Consider the following 22685-nt stretch of genomic DNA (forward strand, 5'->3'; position numbering starts at 1 on the left):
GACGGATTTCATTTTTAAAAATCTTAACTCTTCTTGGTATCCCTGGCCACAATGGAATCTCTTGTGGCTCTTGGGTCTCGGTACAACCTCAGGAACGAGGTAAGATAAACAAATCAAGCTATCCTGGCTAAACAGCCACCCATTCAACCCCCCCTACCCCCTCCATCCAGCCCCACCCTCCTGGCATGTCAGATGGCCTATGCCCGAGCAGAACAGTACTGGCCCACGAGGTGATACTGGTTTGATTATCTGTTGATGGAACACAGTAGGGCGATGGTTAGTGTCTAGCACATCGCAACTGACCTGGAGGAACAAGGGCGAGCTGGAGTGGATTGGACTCCTGAAATGCATTTTCACGCAAGAGAAATTTCAACTTAAAGCCGCATTGTCACCAGTTTACTTCCGGAGGTCCGACGGAAACCTTAACCGACAAAAGAATCTATTAAAATCCGAGATATTTAACAGGCTATCTGCTCTAAATTATCAATCCCATCCTCAAAGAAACTTTCAATAAACACACTGCTTTCAATATTTTGAAAACATTTTCGCGTTTTCCGTTAAAAATCATCTGAGATTGTTGCGTAATGGACCGGAAGTAAACTGGTGACAATGCGGCTTTAACGTCCCTTTATATTTCTTCTTGTTTTGCTGTGAGAGAGTGTGTACTAGATTCTTAGATGGTGCTTTGTTACGGTGCTACGTAATGGAAAAGCAAAAATTCAGCCAGTGCACACTGTGAAACTATCCCGGGAATGAAAACATCCGATATTTGTACACTATCCAACATAATGAACCTTAATAAAAGACGAGTCACGTCCGTGGTAGCAGCGCTACTTCTGCTAATTTCAGCCTATTGACAAAAACAGGTAAACGTTCGACGGTTGATATGTTCGAAAATACTTATGAGTTTAGCTTTTAATAGACCCAAACATTTTATTGCATTATCATTTTTATTATGAACGATTGTTTACAAAATCGCTCCAACGAAGCGTTTCAGAAGAGAAGATTCAGAAGATTCAGAAAAATGCTTTCCATACACTTTATCAATTTTGTATCAGGGATACCTATTTCATCAAAGCGAAATCAGAGAGAATCCATCATTTTACATACCGTATTTACTCGCTTATCTTTTTTTGTAACAACAACTTTTCAATATAATTTCATTATTTACCCTCATAAGACAAATATTTAGAATGCATGATGCTTTGAATACAAAAAACAAATCACGCCTTGCGAAAATTGAGTGTACTATATTACTTAGTTTTTAAAGGACTAAAAAACTGCTAGAAGCTCAATAATCATCAAAAGTACTTTTTTATATTAGAAAAAGTGGCGAGTACTAGATAAATATCTTCCTTTTGATAACTTTAGAACTTTACAAGGTCTAATTCAGAGGGTCTGGAGCACGGGCTATATAGCTATAGCTATTTGACGCCGAAATGAAGTCTATTGTCTTGTTAGTGTTGAATGAAGACCGTATCCCTACTTTAACTGGATGTGTTTGCCTTGGGTTTGCTCCTGCAGCGTGCTCTGTCCCTATGAGCTTGCGACCTTTCAAACGACGCGCTGTGTAACCGCCGCCGCCACCTGGTAAATGAGTAACTCGAGCCCCAGTGGCGCGTTTTTTCTCTTTCCCACTATATTTATAGTTTTTATATTTTCTTTTAAGACAAACCAGACGGCATACAGCTTACCAAGTTTCCTGCTGGTGACAAGGTTTGTCTAAATGACATCATAGTCCTACCTGCCATGCGTCAGCCATTCCACCGGTCAGCAGCCACACCTACAGCAATGGCGTCAGGCTTGTGACACATTCCAATCCAAACTACACAACGCAGGCAGCCCGTGGAAATAACACATTCAAGTGTTTTACTGAGAATCTTGTTGGAATAGGAGAAAGCGCAGCAATCAGGGGCGTAGCCAGGGGGGTGGCCAAGGGGGCCCGGGCCCCCCTTCTAGCAGCCAAAAATACAGTAAATGTATGAGACATTATCTAAAACAGGAGAAAATGCCATGAAAGTGCCTTTTTGCCCCTTCCTGTAAAAATCCTGGCTACGCCGCTGGCAATAAGTGTCACTACTAAGGTACCAGGCTGTTAACCGTAGCCAGACCAGGGGTATAGGGGGGACGCTTTTCAGCCCAGCAACTCTAAGCTGTAATAACTTTGGAACTAGTATGGAAAGATTTTTTAACTTAACGAGGTTAGAGGAACGGCCAAAAAAGCCTGGGTTGAATGGGGTTAATTCCCGTGGGGAAGGGAGATACAATCAAGGAATGGGTATAATTACGGAGAAACGCCTGAAAAGCCTGGGTTGAATGGAGTTAATTCCCGTGGGGAAGGGAGATACAATCAAGGAATGGGTATAATTACGGAGAAACGCCTGAAAAGCCTGGGTTGAATGGAGTTAATTCCCGTGGGGAAGGGAAATACAATCAAGGAATGGGTATAATTACGGAGAAACCCATCACATCTTCAAGATGTAGCAAGATGTCCTATCTTTACGCAGCTTTAGTGAATGTTTTTGTCCTTATTTTCCTTGTTGCCGTAGAACCACCATTCGTAAGAAGCTACGACTCACTACAAAATGTTGTAGAGGGATCCCATGTGCCAATACAGTGCACCGCATCTGGTACAGCGCCTTTGAACGTTGCAATATATAAACCAGACGGCTCGATGCTGACCGGCTCCGAGAGCTACACGTTCATTCCTAGAAGAGATGAGGGGATCACACATGCATCGCGAACAACGGCAACGAATGCCCGGCTCTGTATGCATACTTATCTGATTTTAAAAATGTGGATCTGTTTTGTCTTGTTCGTTTCGGATAGTCTTCTCCCGCAATAGAAGGGCCGTTCTCACCGGGTCGTTCCTTCAAAAACAAAGGGTTCCAATTCTGACACCATTTCACGATATGAACCTTGAAGTTATGCAATACGAGACTTTACCACCGGGAATGTATACCAATCTTTACAGGCGAAACAACACAGTGAAGATGCGCAGTACGCCCCACTGAATCCTGGGACACGCATAGCGACCATTCCTGGGGACAGGGACAAGAAGGGACATGGTTATGAAATGGAAGAGGATTTGTACCAGGAGTTGGACAGTATGGCGGAACATACCGTTCAAAATGAATCTGGCAATTTTCGGAGCCGGAAATAACAATTCTCGGAGCCTGGTATAAATTGTAGGACGTCGTTAATATTCCCCGTCGTCGGATAATAATTCACAGACCCGTGCATTTAAAGTAAGAATACATAACCAGGGCATAAGCTAGACTGGATTAGAAGCAAAGTTGTCATCAACGTGCGAAGTTCGACATTATCACCACAAAGCTGGATAACCTTCAAATATCACCGTGTGAACTCGATATAGATCCACCTTGAAACTCAACAAAGCCGGGTATCCTTATATAATACCACCAGCGTGCGAACTAGGCCTTACAGTAATTTAGACACGTGATACCATTTAGTATCATCAGCGTGTAGACTAGACCATCACCACCTATTATATCAGCAAATCCGAATACAAGAATTATGATACTGTGTAAGTTCACTTTCACTAAATGTATGCAGTTGCGTAGGTTAAAAATAGTGACGAATAAGTAAAAAAATATATGTAAAACAAGAAAAAAGTCGTTGTCTTCTGTTTAATTGGGGAAATTGTGATATAATTTTAAAAGTCATTTTATAAACAAAATCTCAGACCAAATCACGGCCTAAGAAAAGGTCAAAAACTGGTTCCCGTTCCTCTAGAAGTCAATCCCCATATATGACGCTAAACCAACAAAATCCACTAACGTTTTATTTTTATTTTTTTTAATTCAATTTCTTTCTTATATTTACAATAATATTGATTCTGGTATATATTAAAAAAATAAGTATTTTATTACATAAATTTCTACAAAAACACCTGACAGGTAGGGCTGTCAACTCTAAAAGCTCGAAAACCAGGAGATTATGATTTAAATACAACAACTATATTAAAAAATCGCGAGAAATTTGCCCAAGAGTAAATATATGAAAAGTTTTTTTTTTGCCGAAAAGCTAAAAACCGGAAAAGTCACTGCAAAATGAAGATAGTTGGCTTTTTTTTCAATCTAGACTATGTTCCATTAATCTCTGAAATGGTTAATATGCACTTTACATTTGAATATACAATGCTGCTTTGAGTTTCGATTATTACTAAAGCAACATTCTTGGAAAAAAGGGAATATGCAGCTAAGCAATTCTATGAGTTTGTCTGCTTTCAAAAGTGGGTTGTTACATTGAAGGTCTAAAACACAATAGCTACCGTCAATCAAGTTTATACAACATCCTTTAACATAACTCCCTGCTATAACCGACTAAGAGTGTGGATTTTTCCATTTTTTAAGGTTATCATCCCAGAAGCAATGTCTCTTCTCAGTAGCCAGGTAGTCCAGCACTTGCCATTATAAATCAAGCTTATACCATATCCTATAACCTACTAAAATTGTGGATTTTTTAAACTTCAGCTTTTGGGGTTATCATCCCAGAAGCAATGTCTCTTTTCAGTGGCCAGGTAGTCCAGATCATGGCACTTGCCGCATGTCTTGATACCACAGCGATACTCGGTAGGCTTGCCGTCACTGTCTTGACCTTGGCAGTACTTGAGGTCACATGGATACCAGCTGATGCAGACCTGCAGGCGGCAGATGCACGGTACTTTGCTCTCCTTAGTGTCGTGGCATCTCTTCCTGGAAATCATATTGCTGGACAAGTTTTGAACACTTGACATGAAGAGTGGTATAGTTGTGTAGTTATCTGTGAAAACAAATGTTTCAAATAAAATTGGAAGAAGATCCAAATATCCTATTTTGTCTACTTAGGCAGTGCTGCAAACCTATGTGGAGCAAACTTTGAACTTCAGTTTGTTATATAGTAGTTTGCATAAGACATCAAGTTGAACATTAAAAAGCAATACTGTTCCCTCCAATACTGTCCCACATTGGCTATTTGTCATTTTAAAGAGCCATGACTGTAAGCCACAGTCATTCAACACCAGAAGACAAATTGTGTCTAATTTTATGTCTGCTAAAATCAATTGACAATATTGCAATGGCATCCCTACATAAGATGATGGAAATGAACACACAACACTTAGTATTTTGCTAGGATGGCATATATATATACATAACGATCTTTGTTTTATTTACTAGCAGTTATTTACCTGAAATTAAGTTCTTGATGTCTTCTTGCTTAGTAAACACAAATCCCACTTCCTCACACATACTGTAGACTTGATCAGTAAGTACTCCCGCATTTGTCACTGGAACAAGTTGATCCAACACAATCTCTTCAGTTCCTACATCTACTTCAGGACTGCGAATAGTATCAGGATTTTTCTAACGAATCATAATATTGCTGCAAATTAGTCAGGAATGAAAGGGATGTAAAGAGAAAAATTAAGACGGTCAAATATGTAATTATATAGTGAAGGCATCAATCAGCTCTGTTTATGAAATCTTGACAAAATATGTCAACATAAGAATATTTGGCAATTTCCAAACTGACCAATTTATATGCTTTTAAAGCACTTATACTTGATCAAGCTTTGATTTAAAATGTTAATATTTAACATAACTAATTAAATGTGCAAGCTGTCTATGATAGAAATTCTAGGTAAAGAAAAGAAGGAAAATATCATAGCACTTTGCATTAACATCATTTTCATAGAGTAACCACTAAATACTATGAATGTTTTAAAGAGATAAAATTCACAAAAAAACATACCTGACGTAGTTTAGACATTGCATCAGGAGTGACGTACTCCCCATCAGTTAGCTTTATAGCGAAACACACAGCTTCGTATGGATTCTCTGCTTTGTCCATCTCACCAAGAATTATGGCTTTGATAACTTGTATTTTCTGTGAAAAACAACCACAATAAGCCATAAAGAACATGCAAATCTGGAACAACAACAAGCTATGACAATGCTTCTATTGCCTCTTTTCCTTCCTTTGCTTGGCCTCACAACCATCTGGTTGAACAAATCATCTCTCACAAAAACACTTGTGCCAACGCTTGAGCTTGTGTCAATGGCATGGATATCATGATTTCCTTGCTGCCTGTATGTATATGCTACTTAAAATACAAAAATACACTATGTGACTAGTCCTTAACTAAAAAAGGTAAAACTTCTTGCTAGCAAATGTCAGAGTACCATTATAAATAATTGCAAAAATAGGAAACAATAACTCATGTAAGGAAAAAAAACTGTAACAACAAGGCCACATAAAAAAAGTTGCATGCCACTGCATGCAACTTTTATTTCCAGTATTTAATCTGTAAAACCATTAGAGATCATGAAAATTTTGAAATTTGCTATCTGACAAAAACAACAAAATGGCAAAAGACAGACTTTCAAGTGCACCACGATGTCTGATTGTATTAGCCTTATTTTGTCATGTGCAAAAAGTATTAAATGTCCTACGTTGCAAGCATGCATGTTTTACATTACTTTCTCAGTGAGTATACATCTTTATGTTGGGATATAGCTCCAACTCCTAAATTTCAAAAATAAATAAAATAAAATAAAATAAAAAATACAAAAATACAAAAAAACGCCTGCCAGGATGCTCTTCAGGAAGAAATAACAACAAGAAACAAAACTAATTTATGTAAACATATATAAAGTGAACAAAGGTTATGATGATGATGACGACGACGATGATGATGATGATGACAGAAAATTATAAACCACACAGTCTCAAAACTGGAAAACTAAAATCTGTTGTTCTAAAATGATTTAGGCAGACGATTGATGCAGAAGCCATGTATCTCGATAACTTTCTCTGATCTGTTGTTCTATAACTTAGTTTGGCTGACAAGGAAAGTCTAAAAAAACACTTCCTTGTATAATAGTCTATATACTATGATAACTTTTATATTCTATGCATGTATATATAACATCATTAAGTGCCAATTCCTACGCATATTGCTGTCAAATATTTGAAGATCGAATATGTATTTAGACTTCAGTTTAAAACTGTTTAATTATAAAACGTAGGAATATATTGAGATAAAAAACCACCAATTTCAGCCGGAAACACTTCTTACTGGATGTAAGCTTAATATTATTATATCCCCTGTTTCTATGTATATTATGATATCATGCCTGTAAACAAACCTTTCTAAAATCCAAGGAGATGTCAATATATCTCCCATCATTCAGCCTGAAAGAGATTTTTACAAGCTCTTTCTCGGGAAAGGACTCGAAAACCTGTTTAGTTATATCTCCTGCCTTGGTCTTAACGTTAACTGCGAGTCTTGAGTAGCATTCTGGAAGAAGAACCATAAGAGAAAACAAGACAACGATAGTAGCTCTCCAGTCCGCCATTTTGATTCTACAGTCGTGAATACAGAGAAAGACTAGAAACCTTCTGTTTATTTGGTGGGTGACCTGTGGTGTTTAGAACGCCTGGCTATTTTTAACTATCGGGTCGTTTCAGTTACGCTTGACATGCGTGGGGTTTAAATTTTCTTGGCCAATCTTGCTGTTTTTTGACGAAATATCCAACCCAGGCATCAAAGGTTAGAATATAAACCATGGATTCCCAGGAAATGTATTTTGCTTTCGGCTCAAATATGAACCAAGATCGCATGATAGAGCGAAAGGCTTTTTTCACCAAACGGCAACACGCCAAATTGGATGGCTACAAACTTGGCTTTTACTTTAACAATGGAACTGGGTTTGGCTCTGCAAGTATTGTCCGAGAACCGAAATCAGTTGTCCATGGTGCTCTTTATACATTGGAAAAAGGTGGACTTGAGAAACTCGATAAATTTGAGTGGGTAGATCGGGAAGGATACAGGCGAGTCCAAGTGACCGTGGAATTGGACTCCGGGGAAAAAGTGGAGTGTACAGCTTACATAGCTACCGAAAAGTTCTTCCAAGAAGGCTTAATACCATCTAGAACTTACCTAAACCATTTATTGAAGGGCAAAGATTTACTTCCCGTGGAATACTACAAATATTTGGAAAATCACGAGTATGGGGAACCAATATAAAACAGTCGTTTCTGTCCAAACATTGTTTTTGAGATCTATATATATATGACTTCCTTTCTCACGTGCACCATCACAATGTCTCTGATGAGGTACTTTATATTATGGAGGAGTTTGTGGCATATGGTATTATCTTTGCTTGTAAGCCTGCTTTGTTGCTGCTTAGACTGATGAAAATTTAAAGTGTAGTTAAAGTTAGATCATACAAATGCTCTTATGATAATTTAATTTTATTGATAAGGGATAACAAGTCATACCAAACACCTTAATCAAATAAGAAAATAATATTAAATAATGTAAAATTTCATACTGTAAGTTTAGATGAATAATATTGTATAACTGCTTAAAGCGTTAGTACTTTCTTCAAACTCCAAACACTCTACGATGTTTTGTGAATGGTTTTAGCTAGATGCTTTCCTGGCATTGTTGTTGCTGTTGTTTTTTATATCCCCACTGATATCAGTGGCAGGGGTGGGAGGGGGTATGGTATCATTCTAGTAACTTCTATGTTTTTAGGTAATGATTGGCTTAAGAAGGGAAACATTAATCCACCATCTAATGTGGAAGGTATCAATTTTCCATTCTTTAATTTAAGTTTTCTATTGGTTAATAGCTTGACATTCTATAGAAAAGCAATAAAGACATTGCTTTTAAGTAAATCACTTTTGACGATTGAATTTTGGACTCCAAAAAAATATTTGGTTAAACTGAGTAAAACATTTGGGAGGAATTTGCTTTCAGGTATATTTTTTCACTACCATTAATGTAAGCATTTCAAAAATACTAAAGACAAATGTAATTCGATTCCTATGTGAGAATGGGTTTTTTGCCACAATTGTTATTTCTTCCCTTCTTAGGGAATCATTGCAGGGGCTTGGGGCCCTGGGGATACATGCCCCCATTTTTAACCAAAACCCATTATTTTGAAAATTCTAAGAAAATGACCAGTAGGGGACGACTATGTCCCCAAATATTTGGCTTTATGAGCTTTTTGTGCTTGTCATTGTTTATTTTTGTTAACAATACTCACACAAGCTTATGCACATGCTGGATATGCTAACTGGATGCAAAAAAATTAAAATACATTACGCACAAAAGTTGGTTTTTCGAGGCCCACAAGGCCAAATTCTCAACCGCTAAAGCATTTCTCACACTGATTTCGTACGGATTTAGCTGTCTACTAGTTAGCCCGGTCACGAGCCAAATGGTTTGATTATTTATTTATTGCAAAATAAGAAACAATGGTCAAAGAGAAACATTGGAATTGCAAAGCAATTGGCTCTAGGTGGGCAAAATGAAACTTTTCAACGTTGTTGCTACAGGAAAGATTCCTTTGATTGTGCAGGTTGAGGGGTAGCGATTGGTACCTCAAAATTTCGAAAATCTCGCAAACAGTCTCGGAATCTCGGCGTTTTTTTACGCGAGTTCGAAGTCTCGGTTTTTTTTATTTTAGGGGTATTGGATACTCGTTAATTTCTACTACGTCTTGGATTTTTTTAAAAACTCGATCTCAGAGTCCCTGATTTTGTTCAACGCGATCTGTTTTATGTTGTTACCACCCTACGGGTTTCCCCTTCTTTTTCGAGTCTTGAGCCTTTCCGCTCTAAACAGAAACTTTAGCTACTGTAGCATGATCAGGAGCGTAGCCAGGGGGGTGGCCTAGGGCCCCCCTAGGGCCCCCCCTTTAGCAGCCAAAATACAGTAAATGTATGAGACATCATCTAAAATACAGGAGAAAATCCCTTAAAAGTCCCATTTGGGCCCCATCCTGGTAAAAATCCTGGCTACGCCGCTGATGATTGTAGTAACTCTACTTTTTTTTTCAACTGATGTTTGTGACATACCTCGAGCAAGTTATCTGAAAACAAGCTCGGGCTCTGGTTCCGAAATTTGACAAACTCGGGCTCGGATTCTGAAACGCGGGTCTCGGATTTACCCATCGCTTCCCCTAGATTGGGGTTATTAATTTCGCCTAAATTGCTTATAACCACATTTATACGTCGATCAACCAGCATGGGGTCGGCATTTTTATGCACACTATTCATATCTCTCTCTGATTGGTCGTAGAAATTCAAGTATGGCGGAATATGCTTCCTTGTGAGGTCAGGGGAAGTGAAGCGAACAATCTCCTCGGATAAAAAGGCGAATCTGATCGATTGGCTAATAGGTGTTATCCCTTTATGCACCATTTAGATCCGCCAATGCGCCTGTTCCCCAAGCTCTTACTGCTCCGATTGTACCCGATTCTGTCGCGGATGGAGACGAGGTATTTTGATATCATTTTCGCTTGTTTTTGCTTTTCATTAAGACTTGTAAGTTTGTCCAATATCTTAATATGTGTGCTAAGGCCTGTTTATCTTAAAGAGGGGACAATCTAACAAACTTGACACATACAATATTATGAACCAGAACCAAAATAAACTGTTCTGCCCGCTGCGTCACCTGGGCTTTCTCGTATTTATTCAAGTTTGAGAAAGTTTAATGGTTAAGACAAAAATGGTTTCAAGTTAATTTCTCGTAAGGCATTGACCATTAAATCAACGTAAATCTAACATTATCATCGTTTGCAGAGTTCTGATGCATAAACTGATGCAAAAGTGTCATGGTATTCATCCAAATGTTTGTGTATACTCAAAAAGAATCCGTTTCGTTGAGTGTTTAGTTTGAGTAGCGGTTTGGTGGCCAGTGATTGTGATTAGTATAGCACAGGCGTACCACCCGCGTCAATGAAGGATTTCTAAGGACATAACACGTTCAAGAAAATAGTTATCTATTAGTTATATATCCATGCTTTAATTTGTGCAATACACTTAGTTAGGAAGCAATGTCCCGTTTTGTGATATTTTTTTTTCTTCCCTTAAAGCTCAATTTTACAACTTTAAAGCTCGTTTATATGTATCAATCCTAACTTAGTTCATGAATTAGAGCATAAATATAATAGTGTACAGATAATTATTTGCTTGAATTCGTGTGTCCTTAGACATTGGTCATAGTTCAGTGCATTCACAAAAACACCTTCTGTATAAAAGTTTGATCCGCGAGTCCAATTTACTTTGGATAATAAAGATTTTCTATTTTCTCTCATCGTGAGCGCACTAGTCTATCGTCAATATATAGAGACGACAGGCTCGTACTCAGACGCCGCGCGATGCATTTTGGAGAGGTTGAAAGCGCACGCTGCATGACGGTCAGGATGCGGTTTTCGGGGTCGGAATTCGCTTTTTTTTATCCGTCTCCGCTTCAGGGTTCCTGTGGATGCCCCCGCAACACCAAATAACGACTGGGTACGAGTCTGGTATAGAGAGACCTTGATTCGAGAACACATTCCTAGATGTGGAGACGTTCAACGAAATTAATATACATCTTTTACATTTTGTATAGTTTTGTACCTAATAAATATATGTTTACTGTGTATAAATACACTCTTTTTATAATAACGTCTGATTTTTAGTTGAGGCTGGAGCGTTCTTATTTTTAAGACTTGGGAATACGGTATGATGGACCCTCCCAGTTCCCACTTCCTGGAATTCCCACCCTCCGTATTAGAGATATATTCGAAACCCTCTAAGTATACTACTAGCACTTTTCCATATCACAAAAAAAAATGGTCCTATTTACCATTACTTCCGTAAAATATCAAACATTTGTTCTATAATCTTGTATGTTTTTTTTTCATCCGTGCCCCCTTACCGATAGTTATTGACGATGTTTGAACGTTCGATAGACATCGACCGAAAGACGTACCTTTGCCATTCCTGTCTTGGGACGAAGCCTTGGGAAACTCCAGAGGTATATGTCGTCATTAACGCCACGGAGAACGATACCCATGAGAAATACACAAGGTTTGAAATAATAATTGGGGCGTTCAGAGTTACATTGGTGGGGCCTGTTGTTAAACTCAAAATGAGTTATAAACGAGGGATTCTTCACATACAAATCATGCACTCCCAATACAGTAGTTCCCCACATACAAGAACCTGGAAAGTAAGATCATTTTAGGCTAAAATTTGGTGTTTTATACAACATTTATATATACACTTATTTCAATTAAGGTTGCACTCGCAAATCAATGTATCGTAACCCACAGTGGTTCATGGGTAACGTGTAAATGGCGGTCTGTGGATGCCGTGGGAACGTTTAGAATGCTAAATAACTCTAATTCAATACTTACGCGTTACCGTCCTAGCACCAGGGTTTGTGTAGCCACGTGTTACAGCTTGACTAGGAAATGCCAAAGCACGGCCCGATTTGTATTGTTTAACCACCAACAGAACGTGATTCATTTTTCACCCTTAAACATGAAAAATGTTTGTGTTGACTGCGTGATTTAGTCAAACTTACGACCGATTCGGCTAACAACCGAACCAATCAACGCACTGAGTTGCCATGTATGCGTTCGCATTGTGTTTTTATGTATTGTGTATTATGTATTGTGTTTTTATGTATCTTTAGACGTATAGAGTGGACAGATGACCGAGGCGAAGGCAGTGTCCAGAGGACTCGTCAAATTCATTCTGAGCTTAAAGGTGGCTCAGAGTTGCATTACCCACCCAGCTCCTCCGCGTCGTCTGATAAAGGATCCCTTACACAGGGAGGGAGTGGGGCAGAAACATGTGTCCCCCCTGGTCCCCCTAAACATGGAGGGAGAGGAACAAAAACACGCGTCCCCCTGGTCCCCCTAAACATGAAGGGAGAGGAACAAAAACACGCGTCCCCCTAATCCCCCTAAACATGAAAGGGGAGGAACAAAAACACGCGTCCCCCTGGTCCCCCTAAACATGAAGGGGGAGGAACAAAAACACGCGTCTCCCTGGTCCCCCTAAACATGAAGGGAGAGGAACAAAAACACGCGTCTCCCTGGTCCCCCTAAACATGGAGGGAGAGGAACAAAAACACGCGTCTCCCTGGTCCCCCTAAACATGGAGGGAGAGGAACAAAAACACGCGCTGCCTGCGATGTCTGCGATCGACAGAGAGTCGATGTCGTAGAGGGATTTTAGGCAAGTAAAACGGGGCGCGCTAAGAGAATCGTAATAATCTAAGCAAAGGACAATTTTCAGTTAATTCCTAGGGGCTCTGCAACATATAGGAAAATTATTCGCTTCTCTTTCTCAATGCGTGAGTGCGAGTGAACCGTTGCATAAAGAAACATCGCACCTAGGTAAATGGGCTACAGAATGGCCGTGGAGGTTTAAGTGTTTAGAGTCTGGCTTGAAATTACGTTGGTTGGAACGTAGCGCTTGAAATATCAGCGAAACTTCTCTGTTTTCCCAAAGGAATAAAACATACCATTTCAACCTTGTGTTGATTTATTTACCTAATTCCACCGAGCCTACGCAGACCAACTTCAACCCTTAGCAAACTATAAGGTTTTTCTTTTCTGATTACAATTCATAAAGTTTACGAAGCACCTGCGATACGGCAACATTAAAAATGACAAGAATCATGCAGTTTTTCCAAATAAGGAAAATATTAGTTTCCTTATGGAAGTGACGGCGTTTGGCAAAAACGACAATTTTTTCTTTTATTTTCTTGATATGCCAAAAATTCTTGTCGTTACGTAATCAGTGTGTCCTTTTTTGAATAATCGACAAAGAAATACAACACAAAGTCTGCAGTCTGCATCAACATCGGGGGGGGGTGGGGGGGGGGGGTCGAGGAGACAGGAACGAAAACGAAAATGTCCCCTTTAAGAGTTTTTCTTAGCTCTTTTGAGCCGTTTTCACAACTCATTATGTTCGTGGGTTTTTCCGCAGCTGCAATAGGACCTAAATCCTCCTTTTTGTTTGGCCAAGACCTTTCATATTAACGGTAACGACGATTTTGAAAACAAAGAGGAGAAAAACAAGACACATGAAAAGACGAATTAATAGTCCGGAAGCTAGAATTTTAAAACTCCGATCATTTATACTACAGAGAAGGTTTAAAGGTATATTCTTTTGGAGTCACACTTCCTGATCAATGCTAGGGACGTTTTTTTAGAAATGTTGTATGATCACAAGTTACGCATATCAAACATATTCCCCACGGATAGTGTCCTTCGTATGGATTGCCTTATATGGGCATAGATGCCCATATTTAGAAGAGCTAAAGTTCTCCCGCTCCCCGATCTCTAGAAAACATGGTGAAAAATACTGATTCCTGTCAATTTGAGACTCGAGGCAAAAATTATTAAGCAAAACTTGCTCGCTTGGTCAAATCTTTTCTTACTAATCCTATAAAGTCCTTAGACCCAGGCCTCCAAGAGATTGACCGAGCAGGTTTTAAGGTCACCCAAATATTGATATGGTTATGACGGGCGGGAAAGACGCCCATTTTGGCGATTATTTGTGTGTGAACACAACAAAACTGCACCAAGAGCTTTTGAAATAATGTACAATAATAAGAGTCGAGCATTGTGGTGCTTGAACATAATTACTTCGTTAACTGAATAGACGCAGTTTTCAAAAGCACTTCGTTCAGTGTAGAAACCCAACCACACATCGCACGCAAAGCGCACAAGAAACCAGTAAGATGGGGATTTAGCCCAAACTAATATTGCGAAACGTTGCCAGCGCGAAAGATATAATTTGGTTCGGTTTGATGTTGCATATACATATTACTAAAACCATAAAAAAACATATGATAATTTTTCAATCAAAATGAAATAGGGCCCCACCTGTCCATTTAGTTGTCGCCCCTTCAACAGAATTCAATGTGCTCTTATTGGGCGAGAGCTGTGTTTCTTTTAGTAAGTCATTTTATGTCTTCACAACCCGAGTCTCGGCCAGTTTGCAGCATTTTTCGCCGACGAGTTGGCCCTCGCACGGAAAGGCTATAAGTATATCATTCGAACAAGGTAAGTGGCTCACAAAAACTTTCTTCCAAATGTCTTCATCAAAGGAAGAAATTAGAAACTAAGCTGAAATTAGTAACCAAACATTTTTCTCTTCCCTTGACACATCATACACTTTGCTAAATACTGAGCCGAATTAAAAAAAGGATAGAATATGCAGTTATTCGGCCAGTGCACTGGAAACGACAACGTATGTGCACTTGTTAAAAAGCTTCAAATCACTGTTACCACCCCATCGATAAATAGAATTGAAAATTTTAATCCAGTCAGTTCTCTAGATTTGTTTAGCTTCGTTGCTAGCTAACTTTTTATTCTAATTCTGTTTTATGTCGATCGTATAGGTCCTTTTGCTTCCGTTGGGGACGCAACCCATACACTCGCCCCCGCTTTAATTTGGAACCGTAAACAAGCTACTTAACACTAGCGATTTCGTATAACTATGCAATTCTTGATGGTCCGCCCTGATGAAGGAAAATTTAGTACCACTGCAAGCTAGGACGAGCTCCTAAGAGTCCGCTAAATGGATAAAGGAACCCCCACCCCCCGTTCTAAATACTGTCTACGGGCCTGGTAAGAGCCCTGTTTTAAAACGTGAACAGCCTAACCAACAACACCACTCTTTTCTCCAATCCTCATTGAGCCCTTGTGACGTCATCCTGTTCTTTTGTTTCGTTTTACTTTAAAATGTTTGCAATATACACATCAATTAAAATTTCTCCCAAGCGAGCTTTACTGACGACTGGAACTTCTTTTCGAGAAAGTACTTATATTAAGGTGAGAGCAACCCGAGGTTGATGCTAGTATTAAAATAGCACATAGTTATCAAACGTGATTCGCTGAAAACTGCAAATTATCAGGATGCTCATTAACTTATCGAATTTCTTTTTCTATCTTATTTTTTAAAATATATGTTTGATTGCATTTGACCCTTAGTGGATGATTGACAACTTTTTTCTAAGCATATCCAGGTTTTTTTTTTAATAATATTAATAAGCATGAATAGAAGAAAATACCCTTCTATACTCTTATTTAAGTCCTGTGCAAATGTCCAAAATGTCTAGTACCGGTTTTAAATCTACGCGACTGCTTATTATCATGGGTTTAATACAGATAAGAGAAATTAACTAAATTAACTACAGGGTAGTAAAGGGTTTTTTCGTGAAACGAGATTTGGCCATTTTTCACTGTCGGAAAACGTGAAATCGACCATTTCAACGTCCGTGAAACGTGATTTAACTCTCCGCGTGAAACGTGATTTAGAAGTTTCAAGTCTCCGTGAATCAAAATTTAGCTCAAGTTTTTGGGTGTGTTGAACGGAGAATCATGTGTTCTTTCCAAAATAGATAGATGTGTATTGTCGTATGCAGTAAAACTTTTTTGATTTTGGACGCGGAACTACTGTATTGGCGATATTTGGACGTGATATTTACGGTATTTGCGAGTTTTCGACGCGGTATTATGGTTTTTGAAAACGTGAAATGTGAAAAGGCCAATTTTCGGTCCGTTAAACGCGTTAACGGTATTTTTCGGGTTCGTGAAGCGTGATTCATACCACCCTGTAACTAGAATAAAAACGTTGAGCACGGGTAACCAGCTATCCGATAACGCCCCTGGGGTCTCTTATTTCCTCTGTAAAGATGTGAAAACAAATACCCATAAAAAATGATACACGGATGGGGTATGAAACTTATCCTCGACTGTTCATATCGAAATCGAATGGGTGAATTGTTACAGCTGTTTATTACATGAGATGATGCACCCATGAATGCTTTATTACAAAATCACACACAAGATGTGAAAGAATATGAATTATACTCGTACAAGTAATTCAACGCCAAAAAAATAATAAAAATATTACATAATAAGGTCGAACGAAAATAATAATATTATTGCTAATACCAATGACGCCTGAAGGTTCAATTTAAAAAAAAAAACATGTTTTTGTTGTGATTGGAGTTAGCTATTTTCATAACAAGGCAATGAAAAATTTGGTAGATACACCGATGTTGTTTTCAAAACAAAATTATCTCTCAACAAATTAAAACAATATACTCTCAGGTTGTTGTTTCAGCTGTAAGAAAACACTTATTGCCATTCTCCCTGTGAAGAGTATTTGTTTTGTTTCCACCTAAACTTGGCAATAAGACTCCCCCCACCCCACCCCCCCCCCCCCCCCAAAAAAAAAAAAAAAAACACACACACACATCCTGCCTGCGTTGCGGGATATCGGGACGATGTCGATTTACAGAGATTTTCAGCGGGTAAACACAAAAACGTTCTTTCGTACAAACACGGGTTGTGTATATTAATCGTGTATTAGGCTAATTTGTATAGAGTCATCAACTATGATGAGGGATAGTTGTTGTAAAATTGAGGATGCGATCGTTACATCATTTTTTCTTCATCATCAGGCAAAGATGGATCTTTCCAACCTGAGTATGTTCAGTGCTAACATGGCTGGTGGGCAACCTTTGGTGAGTGACGTGGCCATCAAGATGAGTCTGAATGTTACCCTTATTGTCACCACACTACTCGGCAATGGCAGCATTCTACTGCTTCTCAAACGATTCAGGTACGCTTTTATTTATCACTGACACTCCCATTATGTCTCAATATCAACTACTCGGCATTGACAGAAAAATACTGATTCTCAAGCACTTCAGTAGTGGTTCCGAGTACTTCCTATAAAAGGGGGGAGGGGTTTGGCAGGGGAGGTCACGCCCCCACTGGTTATTTCCTGATGTTTCATTGTTGAATATCCTTGTGGGAGGGGGCACAAGCAGCCCCGACCTCTCCCCCCTGCAACAACCCTGTGATATTGGCTTGTAGTTTTCTCATAAGCAGGATGTAAAAACATTGCCCTCCGGAAGTAAGCGTCCGTCTACTAAGGAGCTAGTTTAACTGTAATACTTTTTGGCGAGTGCAAACTCTAATTGAGCTATTTTTTTGGCCTTAGTGCCTGTAAACGGCTCAAACACACTGTTATTTTATACTAGTACTACGTAGCGAGTGCATAATATCTGATTAAGCTTCCTTCTTTGTACCAAAGGTGCCTACGCACTGTCCCAAACATCCTGATAGCAAACCTCGCGTGTGTCGACATGCTCAACGTACTCGTCAACCTCCCAGTGAATGCTCTGGTCGGTATCATGGAGTTGCATCACGTTGTCAAGGGCAGGCTCACTTCCGCCTGTGTCGCGTCCGCACAGACCGCCTTCGTGTTCCTCAACCTCCTCGGCATGGGCATGATGATGCTGGATCGCCTTTTAGTCATACGATGGGGATTGCGTTACAAGGTACGTCAGGGTTGCGTTACAAGGTATTTGATACGATGGGGATTGCGTTACAAGGTACGTCATATGATGAGGATTACATCACAAGGTACGTCATACGATGTAGACTGCGTTGCAAGTAAGGCGTCATACGATGGGGATTGCGTTACAAGGTACGTCATACGATGGGGATTAGAGGGTAAGTCTAGTCATATGATGAGGATTGCGTTACAAGGTACGTCATACGATGGGTATTGCATTACAGGGTACGTCATACGATGGGGATTACAGGGTAAGTCTAGTCATATGATGAGGATTGCGTTACAAGGTACGTCATACGATGAGGATCGCGTTACAAGGTACGTCATACGATGGGTATTGCATTACAAGGTACGTCATACGATGGCTATTGCATTACAAGATACGTCATACGATGGGGATTACATGGTAAGTCTAGTCATATGATGGGGATTGCGTTACAAGGTACGTCATACGATGGGGATTACAGGGTAAGTCTAGTCATATGATGAGGATTGCGTTACAAGGTACGTCATACGATGGGTATTGCATTACAAGGTACGTCATTCGATTGGGATTACAGGGTAAGTCTAGTCATATGATGAGGATTGCGTTACAAGGTACGTCATACGATGAGGATTGCGTTTCAAGATACGTCATACGATGGGTATTGCATTACAAGGTACGTCATACGATGGGTATTGCATTACAAGGTACGTCATACGATGGGGATTACAGGGTAAGTCTAGTCATATGATGGGGATTGCGTTACAAGGTACGTCATACGATGGGGATTACAGGGTAAGTCTAGTCATATGATGAGGATTGCGTTACAAGGTACGTCATACGATGGGGATTACAGGGTAAGTCTAGTCATATGATGGGGATTGCGTTACAAGGTACGTCATACGATGGGGATTACAGGGTAAGTCTAGTCATATGATGGGGATTGCGTTACAAGGTACGTCATACGATGGGTATTGCATTACAAGGTACGTCATTCGATTGGGATTACAGGGTAAGTCTAGTCATATGATGAGGATTGCGTTACAAGGTACGTCATACGATGAGGATTGCGTTTCAAGATACGTCATACGATGGGTATTGCATTACAAGGTACGTCATACGATGGGTATTGCATTACAAGGTACGTCATACGATGGGGATTACAGGGTAAGTCTAGTCATATGATGGGGATTGCGTTACAAGGTACGTCATACGATGGGGATTACAGGGTAAGTCTAGTCATATGATGAGGATTGCGTTACAAGGTACGTCATACGATGGGGATTACAGGGTAAGTCTAGTCATATGATGGGGATTGCGTTACAAGGTACGTCATACGATGGGGATTACAGGGTAAGTCTAGTCATATGATGGGGATTGCGTTGGTACGAGGTATGTTGCACTTAAAGGCAAGGAGTAGGGGTCAACTTTACCAAAATGACTATAAACATACCAATATAGAATAACGACTTTTTTTTATGTACCTTAAAAAATAGACTAACCCGCGACTATTTTTTTTTTCTCATTGCCTTTTCTCTCATTTTAGTTTTGGATGACGACGAAGAAAGTGTGCCTGACCATATTAGGCATGTGGCTTGTCACCATTGCGCTTATAACTCCCTGGCTTCTCAATCTGTACAAAGTCAACCTTGGCGACGCCCCTACGTTCATCTATCGTATGATATATTACTACATGGTCGGTGACTATGTCACCTTCATACGCTGTGCGTTTGCCGCCCTATACATTCTATTGGGGATGTTGACCTGGAAAAGCCTCAAGGACCAGACCAAGGTCAGTGCAAGTTTAACAGCAGGGGGGATATCGTATTTGTAGTTTTTGTATAGCAAAAAAAGACATCATCAAATACCTTCAGTAGCGATTCTAGGGGGAGGGTTTAGGCGGCTTAACCCCCCCTTTGGGCTGCCAGAAAGCCATATGTAACAAACAAAATTACGCATTTGTCTCTGAGCCAAACCCCCCATTTAAAAAAAGCTAGATCCGCCCCTGACCTTTAGATGTTCACTTAACAGTCAGGAGTATAAGAGGGTTTGTTTATTAAGCATTGTGACTGTGAAATACGCACGGACCAGCAGTTCTTTTTTAAGTCCCCTAACATTACAGCTTTTATGGAAGCCAATGGATTTACATTCCCCAAAGAGACGGGGGAGAAAGCAGGGAGTTTAGTGGGAGTGCAAAGAGTACCTTTAACAACTTTATTTTAAGAAAATGAAATAACGAAGAAGAATATGGCTTCGCAGCCCATAACATAAAAAGTCGCTAATAATTAGCAAATGCAACAAATAAGTTCCAAAAGTCATACGGATAATTTTTTCTTCAGAAATACGATGGAGAGCTTTCCTTGCCTGAACAGCAACGCCTGAAACTGCAGAAAAGCCGTCGTCAAACGGAGGTTCACGCGGCAGTCACGGTGGGTCTTACCGTCTTGGCGTACGTGCTGTCCTGCGTCCCTTTGATCGTCTATGGCGTCCTCGCCGAGAAAGCCAGCAGCCTCGTTAGTAGCGACTTCCTCAAGTGGTTTGGCCTTTTCGCAAACTACTCGCAGTACGTGTCCAGTGCGTGTAACCCCTTCATCTATATGGCCCGTTGCAATCGATTTAATCGCGCGCTCAAAGCACTGTGGCGGGATCCCTGTGGCTCCCGTACGATGACTAATGTATCACCAGCGATGCACACTGCGCCCGCGACAGCGTCGGTAGTGTCCTTGCCAGCGGTCGAGCCGCGCAATCCTGTCGGGGCTTTTTCCGAAAAAAGTCGGACTTGTTGAAAGCCTTTTTATGTCTTCGTTTACTTGCTCGGGCAGTGCAATTCTGACAGGGATTTTCCCAATGCAGTCGCAGACGCGTTGTCGTCTGTTCTCGGGGATCCACCGATGAAGGCCTGACATTTTCGCCGAAGAGCTTTCCAAACAGCCTTCGAGTCTTCATCAGTTTTCACACAACGCAGCGCAACCAATAATTAAGGCCGTTCTGTTGTGGGTACAGCCGATATAGAGGCCCGAGCTGTCTAGCCGAGAGCTCACCAACATATGCAAACACCGGTACTTCCGATAACAAGACCCGACTTTCTAGCCGAGAGAAAACCGACATACATTTATTTCAATTAAGGTTGCACTCGGAGAATCTGTGTATCGTAACCTTCGGTGGTTCATGGGTATCAAGTAAATAAACGAATAAGCGTGAATAAAATACAAATCCAGGTTTAAAAGGCTGTAGAATTCTTGTTTACATTCTTATGAACATTCAAATGTAGCTTTCAGATACAAGGATTCAGCCATTTATACGCTACCCATGAACCACCGCGGGTTACGACATATGGATTCTCGAGTGTATAAGATAGGTGTATACAAAAACTAGTACTTACGCCAAGAACGTCGACGTTCTAGCCAAGAGTTCACCGACCTGTACAAACCCCTATTATAAGAGGATGAAGAACTGGACTCCGGAACAACCCTTATAACGACAACGGGCGTCAAGTGGCTAAATATTACATTGTCAAGAAGTACAGGCAACTGTTATACAGTGATGTAACAGTTTTTCTAACTGGTGCACCTGTCAAAGTAGCCTTTAAAAGAGGCCCGTACGCAGGAATTTTCTTGGGGGGGGGGAAGGTGGGGGTGAATTCTCTGATAAAAATCTGACCACCCCCGAAAGAACAAAAAGTGATTTTTATGCCTTTGTAGTATCTCCACGGGGCGTTAATTGTCTGATTTGGCTACATACCAGAGTGATCTAGCTTATATGCTTTATAGTTTTGTCTACAAATAGCACTTCTAATAAGAACCGAAAGTGGAACTTCTCCCCCCCCCCCCCCTGAGTACGGGCCTGCAAAATAGGGTTAAGTATTGTCCAATAAAGTCAGAGTTCTGGCAACGTCTATCACAGGTGATGGGAATACTCCATTAGCCAGTATTCGCCGATCCTCCCTCCTATATGAATAGGGTTTAACTCCGCGCAATAATCCATTAGCCAGTATTCACCCATCCTCCCTAAATGAATAGGGTTTAACTCTGCGCAATCATCGATTAGCCATATTCGCTGTACCCTGGTTACCAGAGGCTCGGGCTTCACTCCGACAACACGAGCCGCGAAGTGTCGAGAACGAGTCCTCGCAGTCAAATGAAAAGGGATAGTAAACGAACGTAGCTTGAGACTTTGGTACCCAGGGTATATTCGCTGTGAGTGGGTGGGTAGGCATACACCTAGTCCAAATAAGGACGGGCTAAAATCCCATCGTACTCCGTCGTGCTTCATTGGTATCACATGGAGAGCAAATAAGCACAAGTAAAAGCAAATCATATCACAAGGTTTGCAAAGATGTATAACTAATTTTTATGTGCCTGTAAATGCACTACGTTTTTAGAGACTAAGATTAAGTCATTTATATGTTAACCATGAACCATTGAGTGCCATGACACATATTTCTCGATAACTGCAGCTATATTTAAAATTAGGTATGGGAACGCGTGACAACGGTACCAAAAAAACAATCTTTATGCACCTTATTC

General features: G+C 40.2%; 3 protein-coding genes and 1 long non-coding RNA gene across 4 annotated transcripts; 3 read left to right on the forward strand and 1 right to left on the reverse strand.

The window, feature by feature from the left end:
- Positions 1-613: 613 nt before the first annotated feature.
- LOC125572469 lies at positions 614-3635 on the forward strand. The gene is made up of 3 exons (XR_007313830.1): positions 614-866; positions 1670-2084; positions 2550-3635. It is a non-coding gene; the product is annotated as an uncharacterized LOC125572469 (long non-coding RNA).
- Positions 3636-3792: 157 nt separating this feature from the next.
- LOC5518184 (out at first protein) lies at positions 3793-7393 on the reverse strand. Its single transcript, XM_001638107.3, has 4 exons — positions 7152-7393; positions 5755-5889; positions 5192-5366; positions 3793-4785 (listed from the first exon to the last, which is right to left on the reverse strand). Exons 1-4 carry the CDS (start codon positions 7359-7361, stop codon positions 4493-4495), a joined length of 813 nt encoding a protein of 270 aa, XP_001638157.2. The 5' UTR covers positions 7362-7393; the 3' UTR covers positions 3793-4492.
- Positions 7394-7441: 48 nt separating this feature from the next.
- Positions 7442-8373, forward strand: LOC5518185. Its single transcript, XM_001638052.3, has one exon. The coding sequence runs from the start codon at positions 7571-7573 to the stop codon at positions 8030-8032; it is 462 nt and encodes a 153-aa protein (XP_001638102.2). The 5' UTR covers positions 7442-7570; the 3' UTR covers positions 8033-8373.
- A 7000-nt stretch (positions 8374-15373) lies between these two features.
- Positions 15374-22050, forward strand: LOC5518137 (neuropeptide SIFamide receptor). The gene is made up of 5 exons (XM_032362704.2): positions 15374-15637; positions 17275-17435; positions 17913-18159; positions 19706-19951; positions 20499-22050. Exons 1-5 carry the CDS (start codon positions 15548-15550, stop codon positions 20943-20945), a joined length of 1191 nt encoding a protein of 396 aa, XP_032218595.1. The 5' UTR covers positions 15374-15547; the 3' UTR covers positions 20946-22050.
- The last annotated feature ends 635 nt before the right edge of the window (positions 22051-22685 follow it).

This window comes from Nematostella vectensis, chromosome 9 (genome assembly GCF_932526225.1).
Source record: "Nematostella vectensis chromosome 9, jaNemVect1.1, whole genome shotgun sequence".
Lineage (NCBI taxonomy): Eukaryota > Metazoa > Cnidaria > Anthozoa > Actiniaria > Edwardsiidae > Nematostella > Nematostella vectensis.